This window comes from Aethalodelphis obliquidens, unplaced genomic scaffold (assembly GCF_003676395.1).
Source record: "Aethalodelphis obliquidens isolate GAN/ISIS:26980383/991018 unplaced genomic scaffold, ASM367639v1 scaffold1, whole genome shotgun sequence".
NCBI classification, from domain to species: Eukaryota; Metazoa; Chordata; class Mammalia; order Artiodactyla; family Delphinidae; genus Aethalodelphis; species Aethalodelphis obliquidens.
The window spans coordinates 100,214,371-100,241,667 of NW_020837945.1; the positions used below are offsets into that span (position 1 = coordinate 100,214,371).

The window sequence follows — 27,297 nt, forward strand, 5'->3', positions numbered from 1 at the left end:
GTCTAAATCTTTCTTCCTTTAACACTTCATTTCATTTACATGGCTGCCACAGGCTACCTTCATTCTTAGGTGTATCCTTAGAGATTTAAGACTAAATAAAGCTGGGAATCAAAGGCAGTTTGTTTTCTAGTAATCACCCAAGCTACAGACTGGTCTCAATTTACAGACACTATCACAAAGTGATGATGGATTTTCTATTCCTATACAATTCTTAACTTATTCTCTGGGACTGCTTCTTATGCTTGTCATGTTTAAAAGTTTTCCTTCAAATTAGTGATTCAGCGGCTTCCCTGGTGGCACAGTGGTTAAGAATCCTCCTGCTAATGCAGGGGACACGGATTTGAGCCCTGGTCCGGGAAGACCCCGCATGCCACGGAGCAACTAAGCCTGTGCGCCACAACTACTGAGCCTGTGCTCTAGAGCCCGTGAGCCACAACTACACTGAGCGTATGTGCCACAACCACTGAAGCCCGCGTGCCTAGAGCCTGTGCTCCACAATAGAAGCCATCACACTGAGAAGCCCATGCACCGCAACAAAGAGTAGCCCCCGCTTGCCACAAGTAGGGAAAGCCTGTGTGCAGCAACAAAGACCCAACACAGCCATAAATAAATAAATAAATAAATTTATTTTTAAAAGTTAGTGATTCAGTGGGAAGAATATTTCATCAATATGTTACAGAAAGCAAGGTAGGTAGCCAGAAATCCCATGGATATATAAAACCAAAGCAAAAAACACCTGTAATCTTGCTTGAAATCATAGCTAATACATTTTCAAAAGTTCTTAAATTTTCCTTCTAGGGAATTTAGAAGACAATCTAACTAGAACAAAAAAGTTTATGCCATCAGTCCCTTTGTCAGTCCATGTAAGAATACAATATAATGATAATCTAATAATGGAAAATTGTAACATTTTATTACAGCTACTCAAGTGGCTATACTTTTATGCCATAGTTAACTGGATTGTGTTTCATTTTAATTTTAGGATCCAGCAATTTCAGGAAATGAAACGAAGACTTACCCTGCCTTTGAAAGAGGACAAGAGAAAGATGTCTTTGTCAAATGGCCTAACACCAATGATATTTGTTGGGCAAAGGTACTGAATTGATATCTTGAAAGAAAATAAGTATAAAAATACTATTTGAAAGTTTCTATTTAATTAAGCCACAGTTAAAAACATATTCAGAGGGAGAGATGTAATGACTTAATAGGTAATAAATAAAATAATACTCTTTGAGTTCAATCCAAATTATTAGAAACAAAGAAATAGTTTATATGTTCTATGTCCAAATACTATTTGTTTCATCTTTAAATTGTCTTTTATTGTATTTCTTGGTACCTCTTGTGTTTTATTATAAAACTGACATTAATAATATGGTTATTCTATACTACATGGGTCATTTAAATGTTTGTACTTCTCTTAAAAACATCTCATTGATAAAAGAAACAATGTTTGTAAAAGCTATACTTATAGTATTCCTGACTTGAACAGGGAATATAATTCATTGTATTTCATTTAAGCAATAATATCCCAACCTGTGTATATTAACACATTATAGAAAGCATCCTGATTTGGCTTATATATAAAGAGTAAAGAAAAAATCCACTAGTCATAACTAGAATGAAAAAAATCCCATAATGGGAGATGTAATTAAATGAAATATGGGAGCCTTTTTGGATCTTGGACCAAAAATAGAATGTTAGTGATAAAAGTGGTGAAATTCGAACATGGACTGTAGATTAGTTAATAATATTCTACTAATGTTAATTTCTTGGTTTTGATAATTGTACAGTAGTTATAAATATGTTAATATTAGGAGAAGAACAGTGAAATGTATAGAAAAACACTAGGTATAATGTTTGTGATGTTTATATAAGTCTGAAAATATTTCAGAATAAAAAGGTAAAAGTAAAATAGAAAAACTTATGTGATAAACAGTGAAAAATCATGTTTTAAGAAACATTACAGGTATACAGTATTGACTACAGAAAGGGATTTTTTTTCTTCTTACTTTCTCCTCATTTTATATTTTCTCATTCTATACATTTTCTCAGATTTCTACCTTTCAAGCACTATTCTCTATCAGCAACTAATTCCTTGTATGTAATTACAACTCTGTGGATTATTTACATTTTTATATGGGACTTTCTAATTTCTACAACATAGATTTAAATCCCAGAGCTTTTGGCCTGATTGAATTTGGGCTCTGTTCTGTGTTTGTGGTTGCGGTAGAAGAAAACGTTGGTAGGCGCGGGCAGGGGTTGGAGTAGGTGTGTGGGAAAGAGGAGGATTTAGTACTAACTGCAAAAACCAAGAAGATATTTGCCTCAGCATGGCATCATCCAACTCAGATCTTCAATTCCTTTCATATAAAAATATACTTTTTGTTTTTAGATTTTAATCCTGGAGTAATTATAGAAAGAGTTTTAATATACCACAGTAAATTAAATTTAGAATATGCTTTTCGTATTAATTCTTGACCAGACCTTTTGGTTACATGCATTGCTTGCAAAATCGCTACTGACCACAAAGGATGGTATTCTTTTCCTTATTTGCCCTACTAAAGAGGAGATTAATATGGAAAATGGGAATAGTTTGCAAATGATACATATACCAGAACACAAACTGAAAAAGATAATTGAAGGAATTACTGATCTGGGGATCTTGAGTCTGTAATATATTTCTAAAACTCTATTACACTTTGTTTACAACAGTCATACCACACTGAATTTATTTTGAACTGGTTTCCCATTTCTTCTCTCCTTGTAGGTTTGGCCAGATTTGCCAAATGTAACAAAAGATGAAAGTCTAATAGATGAAGCTGTTAATGTAAGTTTCATATTGATTAACTATTTAACTGAAAGAAATTCAGCACTGGGATTTAATGACGACTTTGACCAATAATTCAATTTTAATACTTTCCTTAAAAAAGTGATGGCTGGGGCTTCCCTGGTGGCGCAGTGGTTGAGAGTCCGCCTGCCGATGCAGGGGACACAGGTTCGTGCCCCGGTCTGGGAGGATCCCACATGCCGCAGAGCAGCTGGGCCCGTGAGCCATGGCCGCTGAGCATGCGCGTCTGGAGCCTGTGCTCCGCAGCGGGAGAGGCCACAACAGTGACAGGCCCACGTACTGCAAAAAAAAAAAAAAAATGTGATGGCTTATTTTCTAATTCTCTATATCAGACCATATTAAATCAGATTTATTTATTTTTTTAAATACCAACATGTTTCAGTCACTCTATGAAGCAATTTTACATTTTATTGTATTTAATCCAAGGAACAATTCTTTTTTTTTATTTAATTTTTTTTTTTTGTAGTAAGAATGCTTAACATGATACTTACTCTTAAAATTTTAAGTTTAAGATATAGCATCCTTCACCCTAAGGACAGTGTTGTACAGCAGATCACTAGAACTTATTCATTTCGTGTAATTGACACTTTATGACTATTGAATAGCAACTCCCAATTACCCCTGGAACCCCAGACCCTGGTAACTACCATTCAACTCTCAGATTCTATGAGTTTGACTATTTTAGATACCTCATATAAGTGGAATTGTGCAGTATTTGTCTTTCTATAAATGGATGATTTTACTCAGCATAGTGTCCTTAAGTTTTATTCATGTTGCCCTGTATTGGAGAATCTCCTTCTTTTTGAAGACTGAGTAGAATTCCATTGTATATACCACATTTTCTTTATCAATTCATCCATCAATGTACATTTAATTTATTTCAATATCTTCACTCTTGTAAATAATGCAGCAATAAATATAAGAGTTCAGATACCTCTTCGAGATCCTGATTTTAGGTCTTTTTGGATAAATGTCCCCAAATGGGAGTGCTGGATCATATGGTAGTTCTATTTTTAATTTTTGGAAGAATTTTAATACTGTTTTTCTCAGTGGCTGCACCATTTTTCATTCCCACAAACAGTGTACAGTCATCCAGTTTCTCCACATCTTCACCAACACTTGTTTTCCCTGTTTTTTGGATAATAGACATCCCAACAGGTGTGACGTGACATCTCACTGTGGTTTTGATTTGCATTTCCCTGATGACTAGTGATGTTGAACATCTTTTCATCTATCTGTTGGCCATTTGTACGGGTACTTTAGAGAAAAGTCTATTCAAATCTTTGCCCATTTTCTAAGTGGGTTATAGTGTTTTCTCTATTGGGTTGTAGGTTACCTTTTCACTTTGTTGGTTGTTTCTTATTCTGTGCAAAAACTTTTTAGTTTGATGTAGTCTCACTGGTCTATTTTTGTTTTTTTGCCTGTGCTTTTGGTGTCATATCCATAAAATCTTTGCCAAGACCATTGTCATGAAGCTTTTCCCTTATGTTTTTTCCTAGAAGTTTCGCAGTTTCGGGTGTTACGTTTAGGTCTTTAGTCCATTGTGGTTTGATTTTTGTCTACGGTATAAGATAAGGATCTGATTTCATTCTTCCACATGTGAATATCCGGTTTTCCCAGCACCATTCGTTAAATAGACTATACTTCCCTCATTGTATATTCTTGGCACCCTTGTCAAATGTCAGTTGACTATACACATGTGGATTGATTTCTGGGCTCTTTATTCTGTGCCATTGGCCTATGTGTTTATTTTTATGCCAAGACCATACTTTTAATTACTGTAGTTTTGGAATATATTTTGAAATCAGGAAATGTGATGCCTTCAGCTTTGTTCTACTTACTCAAGATTATTTTGCCTATTCAAGGACTTTATGGTTCCAAATACATTGTAGGATTGTTTTTTATATTTCTGTAAAAGATGCCATTGGGATTTTGACAGGGGTTGCATTGAATCTACAGATTGCTTTCAATACTATGGACATTTTAACAATATTAATTATTTCAGTTCATGAGCATGGATTATCTATTTTTGTTTCTTCTTCAATATCTTTCAGTAATGTTTTGTAGTTTTCAGTGTACAATTATTTCATCTCCTTAGTCAAGTTTATTCCTAAGTATTTTATCGTTGTTTGTTGCTGCTGTAAATGAGATTATTTTCCTTTCAAACAGTTTATTTTATTCTATAGAGATGTAACTGATTTTTGCATGTTGATTTTGTATCCTGCAACTTTCCTGAATGTATTTGTTAGTTCTAATAGTTGTGTGTGTGTGTGTGTGTGTGTGTGTATTCTTTAGAGATTTCTACATATAAGATTACATCATCTATAAACAGGGACACTTTCACTTCTTCCTTTCTGATTAGGATGCTTTTTTTTTCCCCCTTATTCATATCTAGTTATTTGGGCTAGGATTGCCAGGACTATGTTAAATAGAAGTGGCAAGAGTGAGCATCCTTGCCTTGTTTCTGATATGAACTAAAACTCTGAAAGTTTTTTTCTAAATGAGTATATTAGCTGTGGGCATTTATTATAGAGCCTTTATCATGTTGAGGTAATTTCTTTCTATTCCTAGTTTGTTGAGAGTTTTTATCATGAAAGAGTGTTGAATTTTATCAAATAGAGTTTCTGCATTGCTTATTGGTATGACCGTGTGATTTTTTTTTTTTTTTTGCGGTACACGGGCCTCCCACTGTTGTGGCCTCTCCCGTCGCGGAGCACAGGCTCCGGACGCGCAGGCTCAGCGGCCATGGCTGACGGGCCTAGCCGCTCTGCGCCATGTGGGATCTTCCCAGACCGGGGCACGAACCCGTGTCCCCTGCATCGGCAGGCGGACTCTCAACCACTGCGCCACCAGGGAAGCCCTGACGATTTTTATCATTCATTCTGTTGATGTGCTGAATCACAATGATTGATTTTTGTATGTTAAATAATCCTTGCCTCACAGGGAAAAATCCCACTTATTCATGGTGTATGAGCCTTTTAATGTGCTGTTGAATGTGATTGCTAATATTTTGGTTGAGGATGTTAGCATTTCTACTCATCAGATATTGTTAGGTTGTCTGAAACTAGAAATGCGTCCATTTCTTCTAGGTTATCCAGTCTGTTGTATAATTATTTATCATGGCCTCTTATGATCCTTTCTATTTCTGTGACATCAGCTGTAATTTTCATCTTCTCTTTTTTTCTTAGTCTAGCTAACAGTTTGTAAATTTTGTATATGCTGTCTATAAGAAACTCAGTTTAGATTTAAGGACACACATAGGCTTGAGTGGCTGGAGGAAAATCGTACACATTCATTAAAGTTGAGATCAGGCTGCCTTCACTATCACTTGTGAATCTGACAGATAAATGTGTGACTGACTGGTCTCTCTTATGACTTTCTATAGGTGGGTCTAAATTTTGTTTTTACAGGGTTCCAGAACTCATGTAGCTTTTCCAGATTTCTTCAGGAACTCCACAGCAGAGTGGTGGACAAGGGAAATTATAGATTTCTACAATAACCAGATGAAGTTTGATGGCTTGTGGATTGTAAGTAAACTTCAAGAAATTTATATTTTAAGTTATTTATTGTGTATTGATTATGCAAAATTCTTACTAGATTTTAATAATGTTAACAAATTATTCTTTATGAAATTAGCTCACTCATTTTTTCCATAGAACTTTCTTATGCAAAAGACTGTTAAAATGCAGTTTTAACAATTCAGTTTAAGTATTTAGTTGCTTTTTCCTGAATATTAAAGTTGAATATTTTCAACTTGACCAAGAGACCAAAATAGTCTCTTTATATAATGATATATAAATGCTTATAAATATTTATTTTATTTTCATTCAATATAGATATGTCTCACACTTGACTGTCAGTCTTTGGTATAAGAAGTCATAAACTCTTACAGATGTAGCAAAATCATCTTCTAAATAATATCCTAATTTTAACTTTAAAATGCTGGCAATAAGATTTTTAATATAATTTTGAGATAGCATAAAAAGAATTTACTTTATCACAAGTAAATATTTAATACAGGAGTTATTTACATAATACTTATCTAGATTTTTGGAGGTGACATTTCTACTCTGCTGATTTTTCAATACATATGCATTAATTTACTTACTTTTTTAATTAAAGAAACTTATAGGGGTGCTGTTATGTACAAGCCTTGAGGATGTAAAGTTGTATAAAGATAGTTTTTTTTAATTATATAAAGTTATGTACTATAAGGGATTCCATTAAATATATCCCCAATAATTATATCTTGATCCAGAAAAGATAACCTTTTTATGATGGAGGAATCACCTTTAAATGGCAACTAATTTATATATTTATATGATGGTCCGTTTATATATGGTTACTAAAATTCTGAAATGTGTACTCAATGGAGATACTCTTTGAAATTTTCTGTATTTGTAAACTATTATCTTGTGGTTTTAAAACCCACAAACCATTGTTTTAAAAAAATTGATACAAGGCTCCAGGGCAGAAATGGAGGGAAAGACATGGGGGAATATACACTATTATAATTTAATGTCTAGAAACATAGAAAACAATTCACTTTTATATAGATTTTATCTACAGAGAAAAATAGGACATTTTATGGTTTTCAAAAGGAGATGTGAATTGTAAAATGTTAAGAAAGACTGAGCTAAACTAAATGCTTTAGTGTTGTTGAGATGCCTTATACTTTTGCTTTTTAGAATAGTAAAGTACTATTATTCAAATATCCTACTTTAATTTACTGGGTCTCTGAATTAGTTCTTTTAAGAAGATATGCCCTAAATTTGTTTTTTGTTTACTTTTCGTTCTCTTTTTAAGGATATGAATGAACCATCAAGCTTTGTAAATGGAACAACTACTAATCAATGCAGAAATACAGAGCTAAATTATCCACCTTATTTCCCAGGTACAATATTGCTGCTGTGCCTTGGCTGTTATCATGCTATTATTATTTATTAATCAGGTTTATATACCTTATGACATAGAGAACAGGATTCACATTTCCAATACTCACTACCCATCTACACACTGGACCACATCTCAACCCATTACCAATATCATCTAAATCATCTAACATTACTTCGAGAAGAAAACTCAAGAAACATGTTTTATCTATATGAATAGATTTCTAAATTTGAAGTTGTTACTTTGATTTTCTTAAGAATCTTCCCAGATGTGAGAATTCTAAATATTCTTTAAGATAAAAAATTAAAATCTTTTATAAAGATTTTTTAAAGTTTTTCTTTATTAGGAAAAAAGTGAAACAATGCTAACAACACTTCTTTGGTTGTCCCTGACCTAGGAGGGAAAAGTACAGTCTTTCAACATTCATCCTCATGCTCTTATGTAGGCAGTAAACTGCATAAACAGTTACATCTAAAGTGATGGCAAAGCTCTGAAAATTTGCATCTGAAACTGAGAAAATATGCCATGGCTTTATGTTAGCAAATGGATTTTTTTTAATCTATTTAATCAGTATTTCTCATCTAAATGCATAAAATATAGTAGACTTTTTGGAGTACACTTACTTTTCAGGTTTTTATGAGTTCATGTTAATTAGTAACATTTTTATTATTGAATATAGTAAAATTGTGCACATATTTTCCAGTCACAACTGTAATTGCAATCACATTGCAGACCATTTTTTCATTTATAATTAGCATAAACAAAGTGCACAAATGGTTGAAAAATCAGTAATATTTTCAATGATTAATGTTTTGCCAAAATAATTTATAGTTACAATTTACATATTTCAGTATAAGTTACTTTATAACATATTAATTTTTTTTAATTAATTCTCCCCAGAACTCACAAAAAGAACTGATGGATTACATTTCAGAACCATGTGTATGGAAACTGAGCAGATTCTTAGTGATGGATCATCCGTTTTGCATTACGATGTTCACAATCTATATGGATGGTCACAAGCAAAACTTACTTATGAGTAAGCAATCTTCATAATCATCATTTCTGACTCTTATTTTTTAGATATTAAATTTAATGTTACCTCTTTTGAGTCCTTCCCTGCTGACCTTATCTTACTTGGTCCTTCATGGCACTTAGAATAATTGTCTCTCTCTCTGTATCTTTGTTTTAAATTTTTATCCAATTCCCAAAAGAACCCTGAACCATTTTATTTTGTTCCCCAGTATGCACCCAGCTTATAGTAGCAAAATGCCTAACAAATAGTCGGTGCTCAAAGAATAATTTTTAATGAATAATTGAGTAAATAATATATAGTTTGATGTCACTAATTAAAACATGAAATCTGACTAAATCTGCTATTTAAATCCATTATTAGCAAATAAGAATAAATGTCAATGACCTTAAGCTTCTTAAACGTTAATATCCATATTAAACAAAATCTTATATGAGGCTAATGATGATGGAATACAGGCCATTCTTTGAGTATCAAGTCTTTATTAACACTGTGCAATAAAATGTTCTGCAATGATAGAAATGTTCTATAATTCTCTATTGTCCAATATGGTAGCCACTAGCCATATATGGTTGTTGAGCAATGTGGCTAGTGTGACTCAGGAATAGAATTTAAAATTTTATTTAATTTTCATAAATGTAAATTAAATAGCCCCACATGGCTAGTGGTCACTATATTACACAGTGCAGCTCTAGATCACTGGTTCTTAACTACACACTGTAATCAACTGGAGATTATTTTTTTTAATTTTTATTTTATATTGGAGTATATCTGATTTACAATGTTGTGTTAGTTTCAGGTGTAGAGCAAAGTGATTCAGTTATATGTATACATATATATATTCTTTTTCCATTTAGCTTGTTACAGAATATTGAGTAGAGTTACCTGTGCTATACAGCAGGTCCTTGTTGGTTATCTATTTTAAATATAGTTCAAACTGAAGATTTTTTAATAAATGCTGATTTAATTAATCTGAACTATAGCATAAGCATCTGAATTTTTAAAAATCCCCCAGGTGGTTCTAATGAGTATCCAGGGTTGAAAACCATGGTTCTAATATATGACGGAAGTTGGAAAAAGAATGAAAAGCATTTTGGAGTAAAGGGTATGGGTAATATTTCCTCACTTAGTGAAACATGCTTATCTTATTTCTAGCACCAAATTCTTTTTCAACCTAGAATATGTGAATTATTTAAGATATTATTACGTGAATGAATGACTACAGATTTGTTGATCAAATCCCAATGTAAGGGCACTAAGAACATACAGAAAGACTAAGGAATGTCAGCAGGACAGGAATAAAGATGCAGAGAATGGACTAGAGGACACAGGGAAAGGGAAGGGCAAGCTGGAACAAAGTGAGAGAGTAGCATTGACATATATGCACTACCAAATGTACAATAGATAGCTAGTTGGAAGCAGCTGCATAGCACAGGGAGATCAGCTTGGTTCTTTGTGACTACCTAAAGGGGTGGGATACAGAGGGTGGGAAGGAGACAAGAGGGAGGGGATATGGGGATATATGTATGCATATAGCTGATTCACTTTGTTATACAGCGGAAACTAACACAGCATTGTAAAGTAATTTTACTCCAAAAAAGATGTTAAAAAAAAAAAAAGAGTAAACAAACTGACAAAAAAACAAAATCTGTGTAATGTGATAGATACTACAATAGTGTTATGAGAAACAAGGAGAGTGCTCAGCTAACTCTATCAGGAAAATAGAAGTGACATCAAAAGAAAAGTTATCATTTGAACTGATCTTGAAGAAAAAAAAAGAAATATGCTAGGGAGTAAAGGAAGGAAACTACATTTCACCAAGGCAAAGAAAGTAAATAAAATTTGTCATAAGCTATTTCTAGGATATCTATGGCCACCTAAACCATAATAAGTGCATTATAGCTTCTACAATTGGGATCTCTGGATAAGAATCATGGATTTGCTCTTTGTCGATCTGTGACAAGGATATGGTTAGCACACTTCTAGGATTTAATGAATGTGTCAGTATGTTACTAGACAATGCCAATGAATTTAAAATCTCCATGGAGAGAAGAATAATAATCAATTAAAATATATTTGGCTAAGTGGAAATAAAACAATGCTGGTTCCTGGGAAACAAGGATCTGAGGTGAGGATGAATTTCCTTGTCTTGTGCTAGAATTTTGTGTTGTTTGACAATAATATCAAAATAGAGGCTCTTCAAGATTATAAATTCTATTATGCAGTAATTCAAAGTTGTGTATAAAGAGAAACTACTTTGGAGAAACACTGACAATGTCAACTTGAAAAAATTCGTAATAAATATTTTGTAATATAAAAAAAAGAGTAAACAAACTGGTCTTCAATAATGCCTTTTTATTGGGACAAATGCTTCTTTAGTTAACCCTACGGGAGCATAATATTGGAGCACAATTATCCTCAGCTAACCTCACTTTACCATAAAGCTATAGATATTAAACATAACAAAAATATTGAGAAGTGAGTGATGAACTCTTTGGCAAAACTTATGCATCTTGAGATGAAAGTATGTACTTTAAGGGAAATTGGAAGAAAATATTTTTTTCATAGAGGGCAGTAAATTGAACTTCTGGAGCACATTACAGAATCTAGCATGGTTCCTGACACACTGTAGGATGTTTAGTAAATGTAAGTGAATCAATTTTTATCTCACCACAACTATCAAAATTATATAAATAAATTCAAGACAAAAGTAGGTAAATTTCTAAATAGTTGACATACAAAGGTGTTTAGAGATGTTTAAGACCCATTTTTAACTCTTAAATAACATTATGAAGAAGATATCAGTACAATCTTCCAAAGAACATCCCTTTAATAATGTTAATTTTGCTCCTGTCCATAAAATTTTTCAGTAAAATTTAACCACATTTGTTGTTTAAGTTAAACAGATTAATAAATTTTAAATGTTGAGTTAAAAAGCCCAATTTATTCATCGCTATAGACTTTTTATATCTTTTAAATAATTTCTTACTATTTATTTTTTTCAGTTATATGAGAAAAAAAATTGTTGAACTCTCCTTCAGATATTTTAGAGATTAAATATAGTCATTATACGTTTAAGACCTTGACAAATGTAAAAGGATGCTATAAATAAATTATGTTTAAGCAAATAATGGAGAGTAAAGACTTTTTATCATTTGAGAAAACTGAAAGGATTAAGAGTGTAATTTATTTCTTAAGTTACTCAGACTGTACCATTTTATTGTTCCTTTCTGTGACTCATTTTCTGTTTTCAAAATTGGCACACATTTGACATTCACCTAGTTCTTGTTATTGTGCTCTTCACTTAACATGAAACAAACAACTGAAACAAGGAAAGAACAGAATGAGTGGATGCAGAAATAGGAGGTAAATAATCAACTTGAAAGACTGCAAACAGTTTCATAGAGAAAACCTTGGAGATCAGTGGCAAATGAAGAAGTTTCATGTATAAATCCCATACAAAAAGTTTTCAGTCTTCAATTGATCTTTGTCTTATTTAAAATTCAAAATTGTACTGAAATAAAGCCTATGCTTCAGATATAGGGAGAAATATATTTTTAAAATTTCAAATTGTGGGTTTAAATCTCAGATAATTATCCAAGGATTATACAGCTATATATTCCATACTTTCATCTTCAACAATACCTTGAATGACTTTTGAGAGTACTACATATTTTTCATTAGAGAGAACACAGAAAAATCAAAATCTTTGACTCCCTTTGGAAGTTCAGGTTGTGTTAAGTATACAATTTTTAAGTAAATGCCCAAGATTTTTGTAATCTTAATTTAGAATGAAATAAAAATGTTAATAAATATAAGTTCTTTTCTCAGATATTCCTAGAGACTGGGTTATTTAGCAACTTAGAAAATTATGTTGCTTTTCGATGTTTAGTGAATCTAACCTGAAAAATAAGAGGGGCTTTTCTTTTGGGAGAATTGTGTACTATAGGAAGTGACCTCTTCTTGTAATTTTTTTAACAAAAAATAAGACTGGTATAGATTAAAAAAAGAAAAACACTATACAGGTCATATATAATTTGGAAGTTTTCTTGGTTATAGCTGTAACTTTCTCTTAATTAACTGTTAGTAACTTGAAAAAATATGGAATACGTGTCTCTTAGATATTACTTTCTGATTAATATGGCTGAGTTGAACATTGATACAGCTGGTATCAATGTTTAAAAAAGATTGAGATCTGAATCCATAAAACCATTTCCATGGTTTAGACTTTCACATTCTTCTCACTAAAGAAATCTCAAATTTAAGTTTTACTTATACACTCAGAAACAATGGAAATATTTCAGCTTACAAAAACTTGTTATCCAACTCTAAAACTGAAATTACGTTTTCTGATCTAATGGTGAGTCTCTTTGAGTTGTGAAACTGGCAAGTTACTATTTCTAATGGATAGTAAATATATAATACTAAATTTTTTGCTTTCTAAAAATATAATTCAAAAAAAGTCTTTGGTTGTCAAAGAGATTTTTTAAATAAACATTGAGAGAAACAATCCTGTATAACTTTCTCTTTTCTGAGCATTACGGTCAGTATTCTAAAATAATTTAATATCACCCAGTTAGAGACAGCAGTATTGGGGGTATATTTACCAATTGATTTCATCAGTAATTAAAAACAGTAGTCAACTTAATCATTTTGAAATTATTATCTTTAGAAACCATGACAAAAATAAAGATATTTATTTATTGTTAGGGCTTTAAACTATTTAATTTTTTTTTCAGTTCAATATTCTCCTTTCACATAACCCACATTTGTAATCTACATGTACAGTTTTCTAAAAATCATTGTTTTCCTTTAGAAGGACTTTTTTTCCCAATAACATAAGATATTTTTATAACTTTTCTAATACTTTTCAAAAACTGCTCATGTAGACAATTATAAACATGTAATAAAAATGTTTCTGTAACACAATATTGAAATTCCTTTTATAAGCTAAATTTTCCAAATCAACTTGTAACAGAGAACAAACTGTATTATGGTTGAAAAGTGTTTCTTAAAATTAAATTAAGTTCATTGTGATTAACCATCTGTAAAGTTGGAGCATGATGGAAATGTCTACAAAATATTTATAGCTATGTAATTTTAAATTATAGTTTTAGTGGTGGCAAGTGATTTACCAAATAAGAAATATTCTGTGAAGGGTTACAAAGGAGATTTTTCTAATGCAAGAGGTTAGATTTCCCTTAAGAGAAAATTGTTATGAAAATATTTTATGCAGAATTCTTCTCAATCAGAAATCTAAAAAGACATATATTTGGTTATTAACTTAAAGCCTCAGTAAAGACTTTTTGCAAAAGTAAGACATAAGGCAGAAGAAAAGAACCTTCAAGAATATGTATTTCTTCTATGTGGAAACATTAAAGATTTGGGACAACTCTATCCTTGTAAATAATTTTTATATCAATTAAATAAAATGAATTTTCTTTACCAATTAACTAAACTTAAGATACAAGTTTCCATGAAGATTTCTAAACTGATCATCAGTTCTTCCATTCCCTATATAAATATACATTCATTTCTTGTTAAATGTCTGCAAATACGTGTGACATATGTTAAATATATTACTGATTCTCAATTGACTAGATCCTTTATATTTGTTATAAAAAATGAAGCAGTGAAGATCATTTTCTTATATGATTTTTTTAAAGAGAGACATACAAGTAGGAAAGTTTAAGTTAGCAAATACAATATTGTTTCTATTATCAACAGATGGTTCAATATATCATCATATATCTGTTTAAAATAATTTCAGTTTCCTGTAATTTTGAGATATTCATGAATTCAAAAGTTTCTTAAGCTACTATTATACGTATTAGGTGTAAGGAATATAAAGAAGATTAAGTCAGTCCTTAACCTCAAGAATCTCAAGGTGTCATTTAAGAAGCTTTATGTATAAACAAATCAGTACAATTACTGTGGTCCATCTTTAACAAGGAAATGATTAGATACAGTTTATAACATGGTAATGGGTTACAAATCTGCCTAATTAAGTGTTTGAAATATTTCTTCCTGATATAGTTCTCTAGTCCTTGTTCATATACAAATTATTTTAAGCAATATAAAAATAAACATTTTCTTTCCAATTAATATATATATATGAATACTCCCTAAAACAGGGAGTATTATAGCAAATATTCTCTGCAGAGTAATATGAAGATTAAATGTTGACAAATTATAAATAAGAAGGGTTGGAGCAATTAATGGAGCCTAAATCTTTATAAGAGAACACATTTAAGTAGAATAAAATGTGTTCATTCAAAAACTTTCAATATAATTAGTTGATTTGATAATATCAATAGTTGACTTGTATTCACTGAACCAATAAATAAAGGGCCACTTAGACATGTCACTCTGGAAAATGTTGGAAGGAAAAAAGATGTCCTTCATGCTTTTAAGGATTTTATAGTATAATGAGCAAAGATTCACTTATAAAGAGCTAGTCGTAATAAGAGACAGCATAGACACCATAAATCGGATAGTTTTTTTCTTTAATGAAGTGGTCCTAAGTAGAAATATCCACAGAAAATACCTCATATAAAAACTCATAGATCCTCTCCATCTATATTAGTGCATTGCAGAAGGCAACTGGCAAAAGAGGAATTGTTATTTCTCGTTCCACATATCCTACGGCTGGAAGATGGGTAGGACACTGGCTTGGAGACAGCTATGCAAAATGGGACAATTTGGACAAATCTATCATTGGTATGTGAGAGTCACCATCTTTATCATTATTCTTTTAAATCTTCTATTAGGTATTCACTTTTGCTAGTTCATATACTTTGTAAGTCCTTCTCTGAAATGTGCTTTTGGCATCATATTTTATGACAAACAGCATAATGAAAAGGCAATGGGCCAGAAAGCAGGATCTAGTTTATTTTGAGAAAATAATTTCATCCCTTTTGGTCTCAGTTTCCTTTTATGAAAGGGCAAGATATGGGAAGGATAACATATAGAGCTAAGAATAGAAATGCTTAGAAATTCTAGATTCTAGGGAATAAGAATCACTCATAGATGCTAAAGTATGAAACATCTCAAACCAAATTTTGAAAGTTTTCTGACAATAGTTGGATAAAGAGTAAATGAAATATTATTTTAAAGAGAATATTTTTCTGTTTCATATCTAAACATAAAAATTATTTACTATTTATATTAGGATTCAAGGAAAACAATCAATGTTTAGAAATATTCCTTTAAAAGAAGAGCTGGGAGGGGGCTTCCCTGGTGGCACAGTGGTTGAGAGTCTGCCTGCCGATGCAGGGGGCACGGGTTCGTGCCCTGGTACAGGAAGATCCCACACGCCGCGGAGCAGCTGGGCCCGTGAGCCATGGCCGCCGACCTGCGCGTCCAGAGCCTGCGCTCCGCAAAAAAAAAAAAAAAAAAAAAAGAAGAGCTGGGAATTCACATGCTTTCTATTTTATTAAAATGATCATTCCTCAGGAGATTTTTAGCTAATAAGGATAATTCAATTTGTTTCATATAATGAGACCTATGGTTAAATAATTACAGAGACAGCATTTTATTTTAAAAATAAAACCAAGGAGGACTTCCCTGGTGGTGCAGTGGTTAAGAATCCGTCTGCCAATGCAGGGGACACGGGTTTGAGCCTTGGCCCGGGAAGATCCCAGATGACACGGAGCAACTAAGCCTGTGCTCCATAACTACTGAGCCTGCACTCTAGAGCCCACGAGCCTCAACTACTGAAGCCCGAGTGCCTAGAACCCGTGCTCCGCAACAAGAGAAGCCACTGCAATGAGAAGCCCACGCACCACAAGGAACAGTAGCCCCTGCTCGCCGCAGCTAGAGAAAGCCTGCACGCAGCAACGAAGACCCAATGCAGCCATAAATAAAAAATAAATAAATTTATTTTTTTAAAAAAGAATCACTAAGCTTTCTTCTCATACTATAATGTGTTCATAACAGTTTTGTGATCTAAATGTGTCATCTTGAAAGTGTCAAGGAGGCATTATTAGAGTGTCTTATTTTTATAAATGTCATTAACATTATAAAGTAAAAAATACATAAATTTCAATGGAAGAAATGATAGAAAAGTATATCAATAACCTGAAAAATGTTTCATTGAATTAGAGGTCAGTATTAGAAATAGAACATCTTCATAAATAGAAAAAAAACAAATGTCAAAATATATGAAATAGTGGCCTTCTATAATTTTTTTCCTAATTTTTTTAGGTATGATGGAATTTAGTTTGTTTGGAATGTCATATGTAAGTAGCTCTATTCCTTTTATCTTCATCACTTGTTAATATTAAGAAACAAACTATTAAAATTAATTAAATATAACTGTATTTTAGACTGGAGCAGATATCTGTGGTTTCTTCAACAATTCGGAATATCAGCTGTGTGCCCGCTGGATGCAACTTGGAGCATTTTATCCAAATGCAAGAAATCACAACACTGCATTTACTGGAGTATGTAATTACTGCATTTACTCTCATTCCTTTGCCCCACTAACCTTAAACGTTTTTGAATAGAATTCACCCTTCCTGGCTGATTTCCAGATGAATGTTTTGAATCTCTTTACATTTACTGACGGCATCTGAGCCCATCACTCTGAGAAGTTTCTGACTTGGGTTTTCTTTATACTTTGGGGTTCAGGACTTGGTTAGCTGGCATACTTACTGCTGTTCTATATAATTTTGAATTAGCCAGAAAAAAAAATTCCTTCTGGAAATTATTCCAAACCTGGACGGAACGATAAAAAAAAAATCAGTTTCAAACTAAATAATTAGAAAAGCCATTTAAAATCAATGCCCGAAATGGGCAGATTGAAAAAGCAAATGTTTTAAAAATGAGTTGAGAAACAGAAAAAAATAAAAGGAAAAGGGAATCATGGAAACTAATTTCTGAGTGGTGACACTGTTTACTTTACTATATACTTTACTAAACTGGAAGAACTTTTGGAGACAATAATAAAAATTATGAAAAAGTATAAACAATTGCAAGCAATATATAAGTAAGTGCTAAATTTTGTTATACTTTCAATGAAGACATATAGAAGAAAGATAAATTATCAAAATGCACCTCATGGAAGAATTGTAGACAGAGCTGGTCTTTTAAGGATGGGTTCCAGCCATAGTAACCGAATGGTAGAGCTCATCATGAGTTTTGAATTCTTCATGTCACCCTGAGAAATTTTTTGTCAGAATAGAAGGGAGAATTTATATTAGAAAATGAAAAATAAAAATGAAAATCTATACAAAGTTAGAAGGCAGTATGGGACCACATTTTGGAAAAATTTGAAAGTTGGGCAATAGAGACAACTTGATGGCATAGGAATATTTTAGCAGGAAAACTTTATGTCAGTAATGAAATTCAGAAAGCTGTATTGTTGGGAGAGTAAGGCATGAATCAATAAAATCCTGAACAGGGATTCATTCAACAAGAATTCATTGAAAATCTATTATTTAATATTTACAAAATCCCTGCCCTAATACTTTATATAATGCAGGAATGATAGAGATAACAGATAATAGACAATTATATATATATATGTATATATATATATAACAGCAGGTACAAATAAATCGTATGAGGGAAAACTAGAGTAAGCTAAAATGATAGAGATTTGTGGGAGAGAGAAGGGATTCTCAAGGTGGTCCTCTTGGATGAAGTGACATTAGCATTAGAGCAGAGACTTGAGTTGAGGAAAGCAACAAATTTACATATATGGGGGAGAATTCCAGTTCTGGGGAACAAGTGAAAGACTCCAAGATGTGAATGTGGCTGGAGCTTTTGAGAAGATGAAATGGGAGAGGGAAAGACTGACGAAGTACTTCTGAATAAAAATCTACAGAACTCAACTTAAGTTTAATTATGAGGTAATATAATTGAATTTAGGAATGTATGGTTTAGAATTAAATGCTTGTGTTTTATCATGTTAAAACTGAAATAACATCAACAAAGTCAGTATGCAACAGATATGATCTTTGCCTTTTCTAACTTGACTTTGAATCTAGCAACAGTAGGATCATATTGATATATTGCTTAATATTTCTTGGACCATTGCACTTCAAGGTTTTGCCTATTCTAACACTACATGTACCAGTGATAGCAATGGGTCATCATTCAAACGTTCTTACTACTTAAATCTAGAAAAGTTGGAATCTTCATAGATATGATACCACTCTTAAGTGCTCTGCTCCTATTGATAACAACAAGAAAACATTGCAAGTGTTGCCCCCTGGAGTTATGTAGCAGCCTTGTTTTTTCCCTTGGTATAAATTAGAATGTAAAATACTAATCACTCTCCTTATTATTTTTTTTAGCCACTAAGTGCAATAACATTTTTTAGAAGCTTTTATCTTTCCAGTGTCAATTTTAGTCTTTTTACCTGGAGAGTATAATCCAGAGCAGACATGGGCATGTTCTTTTTTCTTATCCAACATTAATTAGATCCCCTCTTCCTCCTATACTATTAATTCTTTAGTACCATAACTTATTCATTTCTCATGAGAACACACAATGTGCAGGGTCACCATGATGGGCCCTGCATGTCTGTTTATTTCAATGCACTTATATATAGCATTCTGTTTCTCTCCTAGACTTTTCACCCTACACTGAGCATCACCACAGTTGACAATGTGTTTGTCACCTATTCAAATGTGAACTGCTCTTTACATATGTTCACCTAAATGAAATCAAGCCATGGACTTAATTTGCATTTTCTTATTAAAATATTAGTTATGCTTTCTCTTTCCACTGTATGAGATAGAAATAACTATTCCATAAGGTTTTTGTGATGTAGCACATGACAGTGAATTAAATTATGCCTTATTTTTTATTCTTCAAATATGTATTTGAAAATTATGACTTAAACAAGGACAACAGCTTATGACACTTTCATTTTGCTTTGTTTCAGAGAAAAGATCCTGCTTCCTGGAATGCAACTTTTTCTGAAATGTCAAGGAATATTCTAAATATTAGATACACTTTATTGCCCTATTTCTATACACAGATGCATGAAATTCATGCTCATGGTGGCACTGTTATCAGACCCCTTTTCCATGAGTAAGCACAATTTTCTTTTCCTATCACAGAGAAAGATAGCTTTCATTTAATTTACTTAGTAATCAGTTATACTGCCATATAAAACATTTTAAATTGAAAACTTTTTCATTGTTATTTAAGTGTACATTTTGGGTTAATAAGCATTTACATAAATAAATCTACTAATAAACAGACTAATATATGCCATTAAAAATGAAACACAATCAGTTTTTAAAAAGTAATAATTCTTAGGACTAACTATTGTATACCAGGTATTGTTTGAGAGAATTTACATACCTTATTACATTGAGTATTTACAAAAGGTCTTGGAAATAAGTAATATCTCTAAATTATGGTTGACTTAATTGAAGTTTACAGCAGTTAAGTAAATCCACCATATACAAATGCCTGACTAAGAAGGCCATCCAACTCCTCCTAGAGGTGTTCTAATTGGGTACCCTAGAACAGTTCTACCATTCTCTGTGACAATTGTTTTGGATTTACTCCTTGAAGCTCAAACTGATATATGACCAAATATTGAAATTCTAGTCTATGGAGTATAGTTGCAAAAATTTTAGCCTGTTCTATTTTTAAGGCAAATACAAGCAATTTCTTATGGATGTTACAAAAAAACCCCACACACATTCAACCATAAATACAAAAAAACCCTTAAAATAATCATGATATACTTAGCTTCTTGTGTGCCCTATATTACCAGAGTAATTGATTGGGGTGATTTGTTAGATTTCACTATTGATAAATCAGTAAAAAATAAACAACGAATATTTACTCAAATTAAACAGTAGTAGCCAAGATAAAATTACCAAAATAATAAGTAGATCAATATGCCTTCTGTTCTAATAATAAAATATCCAACTTTCCAAAAATAAGGGAAAAAAAATACTTCCTAGATTCAAATTATCCTCTAGTAATTTATTACTGTAATCCCTTCTTTATTTCTGGTAACATTTTATTAAACTCTTTCCTCTTTTATTTCTAGAATTTTCTTCTTTGTCTTCTCCCTATTAACTTTCCAGAAGAGCTGGAGCATCAGCACTGGTCTGAGTCCCCAGCCAGAAGCATTATTATTAACTATGCAGACTCTTGTCCTGCTGAGAACTTCTGGGTTTTTGTTCCCATAGGAAGTACATAGAGGAAGAACCCAGCAGTCCAATTTAGCATTAATCTCAGTTTAGAGTAAAACAAAACACAAACAAAAGAACAAAAATTAAAAATGTATACTTCCATTTCAATTAAAGAAAAAATGTGGACATTTAATAGTTGCAATTCTCAAACTATAAAAAGCAGATTTTGTTTTTTCAGCCATTTATATCTCAAACTCAGAAAAATATTAACAAATGGAAGAACCTTTAAGGATTTATAAATTCACTATTCAGTGAGCTTAATTTACATAGGATGTGCAAACTCTTTTTAAAGTTACCAAATTAAGATGCTTAAAACACACTTGTCTCACACTTTTCTTCCAGAGTGTTTATAATTCTTGCTTCCTGGTTTGTTGATCTTCTACTAGACAAAGTTAATATTTGAATTTATGTGAGTTCTCTTCAAAGGAGATTTCTCACTCGGTCTTACACATCCATGGCAACTCTGTGCTTTGTTGGAAGGTTTAGTCATGGTCTAGATTTTCTTATAAAGTATTGTACACTGCACACTGAATTCCAAGTGATAAAATTGTTTTTGATTTTTTATGTTTTGATTTTCATTTCAATCCGCAAAAGTCCATACTGCAAAATGTGATTTTAATAATTATTTTATGGTATTCAGAAGAGATAAATTTCTTTGATTTAATTTTGTAAATATTTTGTCCAGGTTCTTTAATGAAAAGCCAACCTGGGATATATTCAAACAGTTCCTGTGGGGTCCAGCATTTATGGTTACCCCTGTATTGGAAGCTGTAAGTCCTACAACATATTTTTGTTCACAAAATAATTTTTCCATGGTTTATATGTTTTTAATGACTATATCTTTAAATTCCAGTTCGCTGACACTGTAGAAGGCTATGTCCCTAATGCTCGGTGGTTTGATTACCATACAGTAAGTAGTTAAGGAATTCTGGGGGATTGACTAAACAGAAATGGGTAACAACTTAGTTATAGCCTTTTTATTAACAACATACTTGTTTTCCTTTCCACTTAAAAAGAGCAAGATATTTCTTGCTAATTATATCAGAATCAAATTAACAAACAATGAAAGAGTTAATTTATTCTGCCATAGTTTCTTATGTAGTCATTGATTTATTTTACCAAATAAACGTGGAAATTATACAGTATACACAAAAAGGTCATTGCCCTTTATTAGGTATGCAGAAAGATCATTAAAAGTAATACAGTCCTTTAAAGAATAATGTATATGACAAATCAGGAATAACTTTTGTGACCCATCAAAAACCCATATATTTTCTTCATGTGAGCACCACAAAAACAAGCGGTGGTAAATTACTTTCAAAGCTATCAATAAACTAAGGAATAAGTACATGCTTTAACAACACGAGTTCCTGAATAAATGTTTGTGGTTTTATTATTTTTTAAATTAAAAAATATATTATTTGATTCTATAAATGTGCCCCCTCAAGTACCAATATTGCTGGTGATTCTGCTTCTTATTGTTTTGTTCTTTTGTCCAACGCTGTCATTTCCAGGGCAAAGATATTGGTGTCAGAGAAAAATTTCATACATTTGCAGCTCCTTTATATGAAATAAATCTACATGTCCGTGGTGGTTATATTCTACCTTGTCAAGAGGCTGCTCAAAACACATTTTACAGGTAAGTGAAGTGTTCACAGAACTCAGATTAGATTTTGAGAGAGAGCATGCTAGAATTGTCAAGAACCGGGAAAGGTCTGAGATTTTATCATACTTCCAAGCTTACAGGTTAGCCTGCCACAGTTTCATGGATTCTGGGTCTGAGACAAATGTCTTTCTTACTCTTGGCATAGCAAGAAATATGAGCTTCATGTTTGCTCCAGTTGCCCCTGTCCCCCAAGTCTCATATGGGTGACATCAAGTGGCCCAGGTGGATACTGCCCACCCAGGAGGCTTATGTCACAGCTAAGGAAGGCAACACTTTGGAAACTCAATCTTTTATAATAGGCTGTAAGCAAAAGCATCCATTCTTTGCTTTGAAGGCAGAAAAACTGTCATTGCTTCTGTATGCAAAATATGTAGAAACTTGAGAAACTCATGGAAAATTGTCCTCCAACATGATAGAATGTTTCCCCAACCAAAATACCAGTGGAAACTTAATATCCTCTGTGTAAACATGCAAAGGTATTGATAAATGGATGTCTTGTATTTTAAATGCCAGTCTCACGTGAGACCTCATCATTTTTTCTGAGTCTATTTGGAAAGAAATATTATTTACTTTATGAAAATATGTTTTTTAAGTGAACTTTTCTGTGAGCTTTAAGCAAACATGGCTCAGAGGGCTTCTCTTTCCTTCCATCTTTTCCGCTCCCCCTTTTCTACCTCCATCAGTCCTGTGACACATACCCAGACCCACTTTAGTCTATGAAATGTAGATATCCATTGACAAGATCACTACTCCTTCACGCTATTTAAGTCCTCTGCTGTCTGCAGAAGAACCAGACCTATTTGTAGCAACCTTGTCCCATTTAACAATGAAAGGTAACTCAGATTTTCTATCCATTACCATTTATAACTGATCATCTGCTAAGACCCCTTATGTGATATTCTCTCCTTCACAGTCAACAACATGTCCTATTTCCACGGATCATAGGTCCATTCTGTCTCCTGTGACTGATGTAAGAGCAAATTTCTGAGACCAGTCATAGAGTCTATTTCCCCTGACTAAATTCCTGGCTTAAACATTCAGATTCTAGAGGACTCAGTTCTGTTCCTCTTCTCATCTCAGGCTGTACCCACTCTTGTGGTGATCTACATGCTGACAGCCCCAGTTGGCATGAGTAGACTCTTTCTAGCTTCTGGAGCTACCCAGATCCATTTCTATCAATATTTTACCCTGATGTCAGTTGAAGAGGAGAAAAATGATTATACCTGAGAAATGAGAGTTTCATGGAGGAGACCATTCATAAGTTGTGCCTTGAGGAATCCTTATGTTATGAGAGACAAGTAGAGAGGCCATTCTGGGTGTTCTCTGTGTGTGTGTGTGTGTGTGTGTGTGTGTGTGTGTGTGTGTGTAGGTGGGTAAAGTAAATAGGATATTGGGTTTAGGTATACCGTGGACCTTTGAACAGCATGAGTTTGAATCACATGGGTCCACTTTTACATGGATATTTTTCAATAGTAAATAGTACAGTACTACTCAGTCCTTGGTCGGTCGAATCTGTGGATGCAGAGGAACTGTGGATACTTGGATACACATTGTTCATTGGTCAACTGTATATACAAGGTAGAATGAAATTTGTGAAACTCTTTTAATCTTATTTTAAGTACGTTAGGAAATTGTGCGTTAAACCAGATTTTAATATTTCTAATAAGATCTACTTATCTTTTACCTCAGTGACTATGAATTGAAATGCATATATACATGCATGTTAAGACATGCCAATATCTGTACATGGAAAATATAAAGTTGCTGTGGAGATTTGAACTCTAGATATTCTGGATATTTTAGAAGACTTCCATAGCAGTATAACCTTCAACACTTGTGATTGGAAAAGGCAGATAGCTAAGCATAATTTGTCTGAGAAATCCTTCCATAGCAATATGAGGCTGTCAAACCAAGTTTGCATACTGAGCATGGAAGCAGATATTTAGTTCATAGATAGGCCTATTGTAGGCACAAGCTTCGGAAGTACTGTCCAATCCAAGGAAAAGACTTGCAATTCTGGCTACTCTTCACATTCTTATTAACAATCGCCAATGATAATCAAGTGATTTATATATGTAAATGTGAGGAAAGCTTAAGTCATATGAGATTAAAACATGCTATTGAAACAGCTTTATGTTTAATGGTCAATGACAGTATTATCAGAGAGAAGAATAAATAAATATATCAATAAACTTAATATGGTTTTAATTATAAATGAGGCCACTTCCGATTTGTTACAGTAGGTGAATCCTTGATGTCAAAGAAATGCATGATACGGGCTTCCCTGGTGGCGCAGTGGTTGAGGGTCCGCCTGCCGATGCAGGGGACGCGGGTTCGTGCCCCGGTCTGGGAAGATCCCACATGCCGCGGAGCGGCTGGGCCCATGAGCCATGGCCGCTGGGCCTGCGCGTCCGGAGCCTGTGCTCTGCGACAGGAGAAGCCGCAGCAGTGGGAGGCCCACGTACCGCAAAAAAAAAAAAAAAAGAAATGCATGATATTTTCTATTAAATATGAAGGATTTTATGGTTTATATAATTTCCATTAACTCATTAAAAAAGGAAACTCCTTTTATTTTCTTTGCCTAAAACAGTCTGTGTTCCTTTGGACACTTACATGGATGTCATATCATAACAAGAAATATGCTACTCTATAAACCTTGGTAAAATTGTATTTCTTTCTTATAGTCGAAAAAATTACATGAAGCTCATTGTTGCTGCAGATGATAATCAGATGGCACAAGGATCTCTCTTTTGGGATGATGGAGAGACTATAGGTAAGTGTTCCATTTAGGAGATAAATATAACTGGTAACATACATATTATCTCACATTACTTTTTTGTTACCTATTATTGTACTTTGGAAGCTGAATAAAAAGCCAATAATATTATTCAAAGCTAAAATAGTTTAATAAATAGTTGAATCAACTTAAAAAATAGACTTCTACATATTCAAAGACTTTCTTCTTATCCTAAATATATTTAATCCCTGTGATCAGTGTCTAGATGACTAAGAGTTTTGTGTGGGCAGGGCTGATATATTGATCATCTTTGTAGTCCCAGAAGTTAGCCCAGTGCTGTTCACATAATAGGCACTCAGTATGTGTGAGGTCAACTGAGCTGAAAATCCATGTTCCCATGCGCACATATTGATGCACAAAGAATGCCTCTAAAACATGAGAGTTCAGAAACAAAACTCAAACTTGTTCTCTGTGCTTTATGGCTATAGCTTTTGTTTTGTTTTTGTTTTAATATTCAGCAGCTTTTTACATGAAAAGCTTAAAGATTTAAACTTAAATCTTTGTTTACTCCTCAAAATCGGACTGAACTACTAAACTTTTAGCAGTGCGTGTTCTGCTACCTGGGATAGTTTGTAAAGAATGCATATTCTGGGACCCATCTAAATTCCATTAATCTGGGGAGAGGCCCAGGAATCTGCCTTTGAGTAAAATGCCCCCAGGTCATTATTATGCTGTTAAATAAACACTGTTAGAGGATTAGGTTTACTGACTGCCATTAGTAGCGCCAGCTCTGCTAGATGGGACTTCTGAGCATTCCCTTGACACAAATCTTTGTCTTAAAAACTAACATCTGTGTGGAGCTATAGGGCAGTTCACTGCAATTTAAATAAATTATCCATAGATGAGAGATTTTTCATTAATAGCAAAGACATCTTTCATCTTTTCAGGTAAATCATAGTTAATATTCTGCAAACATAATAAATAGGAATTTATTAGTGAGTAAAGCATATCAGAAAGTGATATAAGAATCATATGATAATAAGCAAGACTCAAAAATAAAATTACCTCTTCCTAGTATTTTGTGATTTAGAAGGTGAAGAACTCAACTGCTATTAGTTAAAATCATATGTTTTCAGAGCCCTGAACTTCATTAATACATTAAGGGAGGTTCTAAAAAGTTTGCAACCTTTCTGCCTCACTGGACCCAGCAAGAGGCACTTTGAATTTGCCTACAATTTCCCAGGGATGCAAAGTTGAGTTATACATAATTTGCATGCTTGTCTTGGGATATTTGAATCTTACTCTCTAACAAATTAAGTTAATTCATTTTAACAGTAATGGAGACAAAGCTTCTCTTAGAATTTTTTTTTCCAGCTCTTTCTATCAAACTAAGATAGCAGATGAAAGAACTTGGTATAACCTTTACCCTATGGAAGTTTCATGGCAGATTTTTTGTTTTATCACTGGAAAGTAACTGAACATAATTCATATATTTCTCTCTGTTCTCTTCATGAAAGCATACAAAATTGTTCTGGCCCATTACATCTACTTTTTTGGTTCTATTTCACAATCTCAGTATATTTGTTATAATTAAGTATAAAGATCTCAACTAATCCCCTGAAATTTCTTGAGTGAACAGCAAAAACAATACATAACAAATGCTTGGAGTCTCTGGATTTATTAGATCAGAATCTCCAAAGAAGTCTTCTCTCACAGCAAGCTTGCCAATCTACTCGATAAACTAGATGATATCTAAATGATTTCCTCTTTTAAGTACATTTAAAATTTACGGAATACTATTCAAATCTTAGAAATACGTCTTGGTGGGCTCCAAGGAGCTCCAGTTCTTTATGTCTCAGCACAGAAAGTATTAAATGAGAGGCAAAGTGATAGATAAGAAATGATTCATTAGAATAGGATGCTTGTGAGGTTTACAAGCAGGCAGGCAAGAGG

The 27,297-nt window shown here is 33.0% G+C and overlaps 1 protein-coding gene across 1 annotated transcript in view; it reads left to right on the plus strand.

Moving 5' to 3' along the window:
* Positions 1-27,297, plus strand: part of SI (sucrase-isomaltase) — a 96,523-nt gene that overhangs the window by 63,774 nt on the left and 5,452 nt on the right. Inside the window, exons 32-44 of the mRNA XM_027113432.1 lie at positions 983-1,093; positions 2,768-2,827; positions 6,259-6,375; positions 7,655-7,742; positions 8,642-8,780; positions 15,361-15,494; positions 16,980-17,014; positions 17,102-17,218; positions 19,669-19,817; positions 21,627-21,711; positions 21,795-21,851; positions 22,456-22,580; positions 25,292-25,380. Of these exons, the coding sequence (XP_026969233.1) occupies positions 983-1,093; positions 2,768-2,827; positions 6,259-6,375; positions 7,655-7,742; positions 8,642-8,780; positions 15,361-15,494; positions 16,980-17,014; positions 17,102-17,218; positions 19,669-19,817; positions 21,627-21,711; positions 21,795-21,851; positions 22,456-22,580; positions 25,292-25,380 (1,306 nt within the window). The remainder of the gene's footprint in view (positions 1-982; positions 1,094-2,767; positions 2,828-6,258; positions 6,376-7,654; positions 7,743-8,641; positions 8,781-15,360; positions 15,495-16,979; positions 17,015-17,101; positions 17,219-19,668; positions 19,818-21,626; positions 21,712-21,794; positions 21,852-22,455; positions 22,581-25,291; positions 25,381-27,297) is intronic.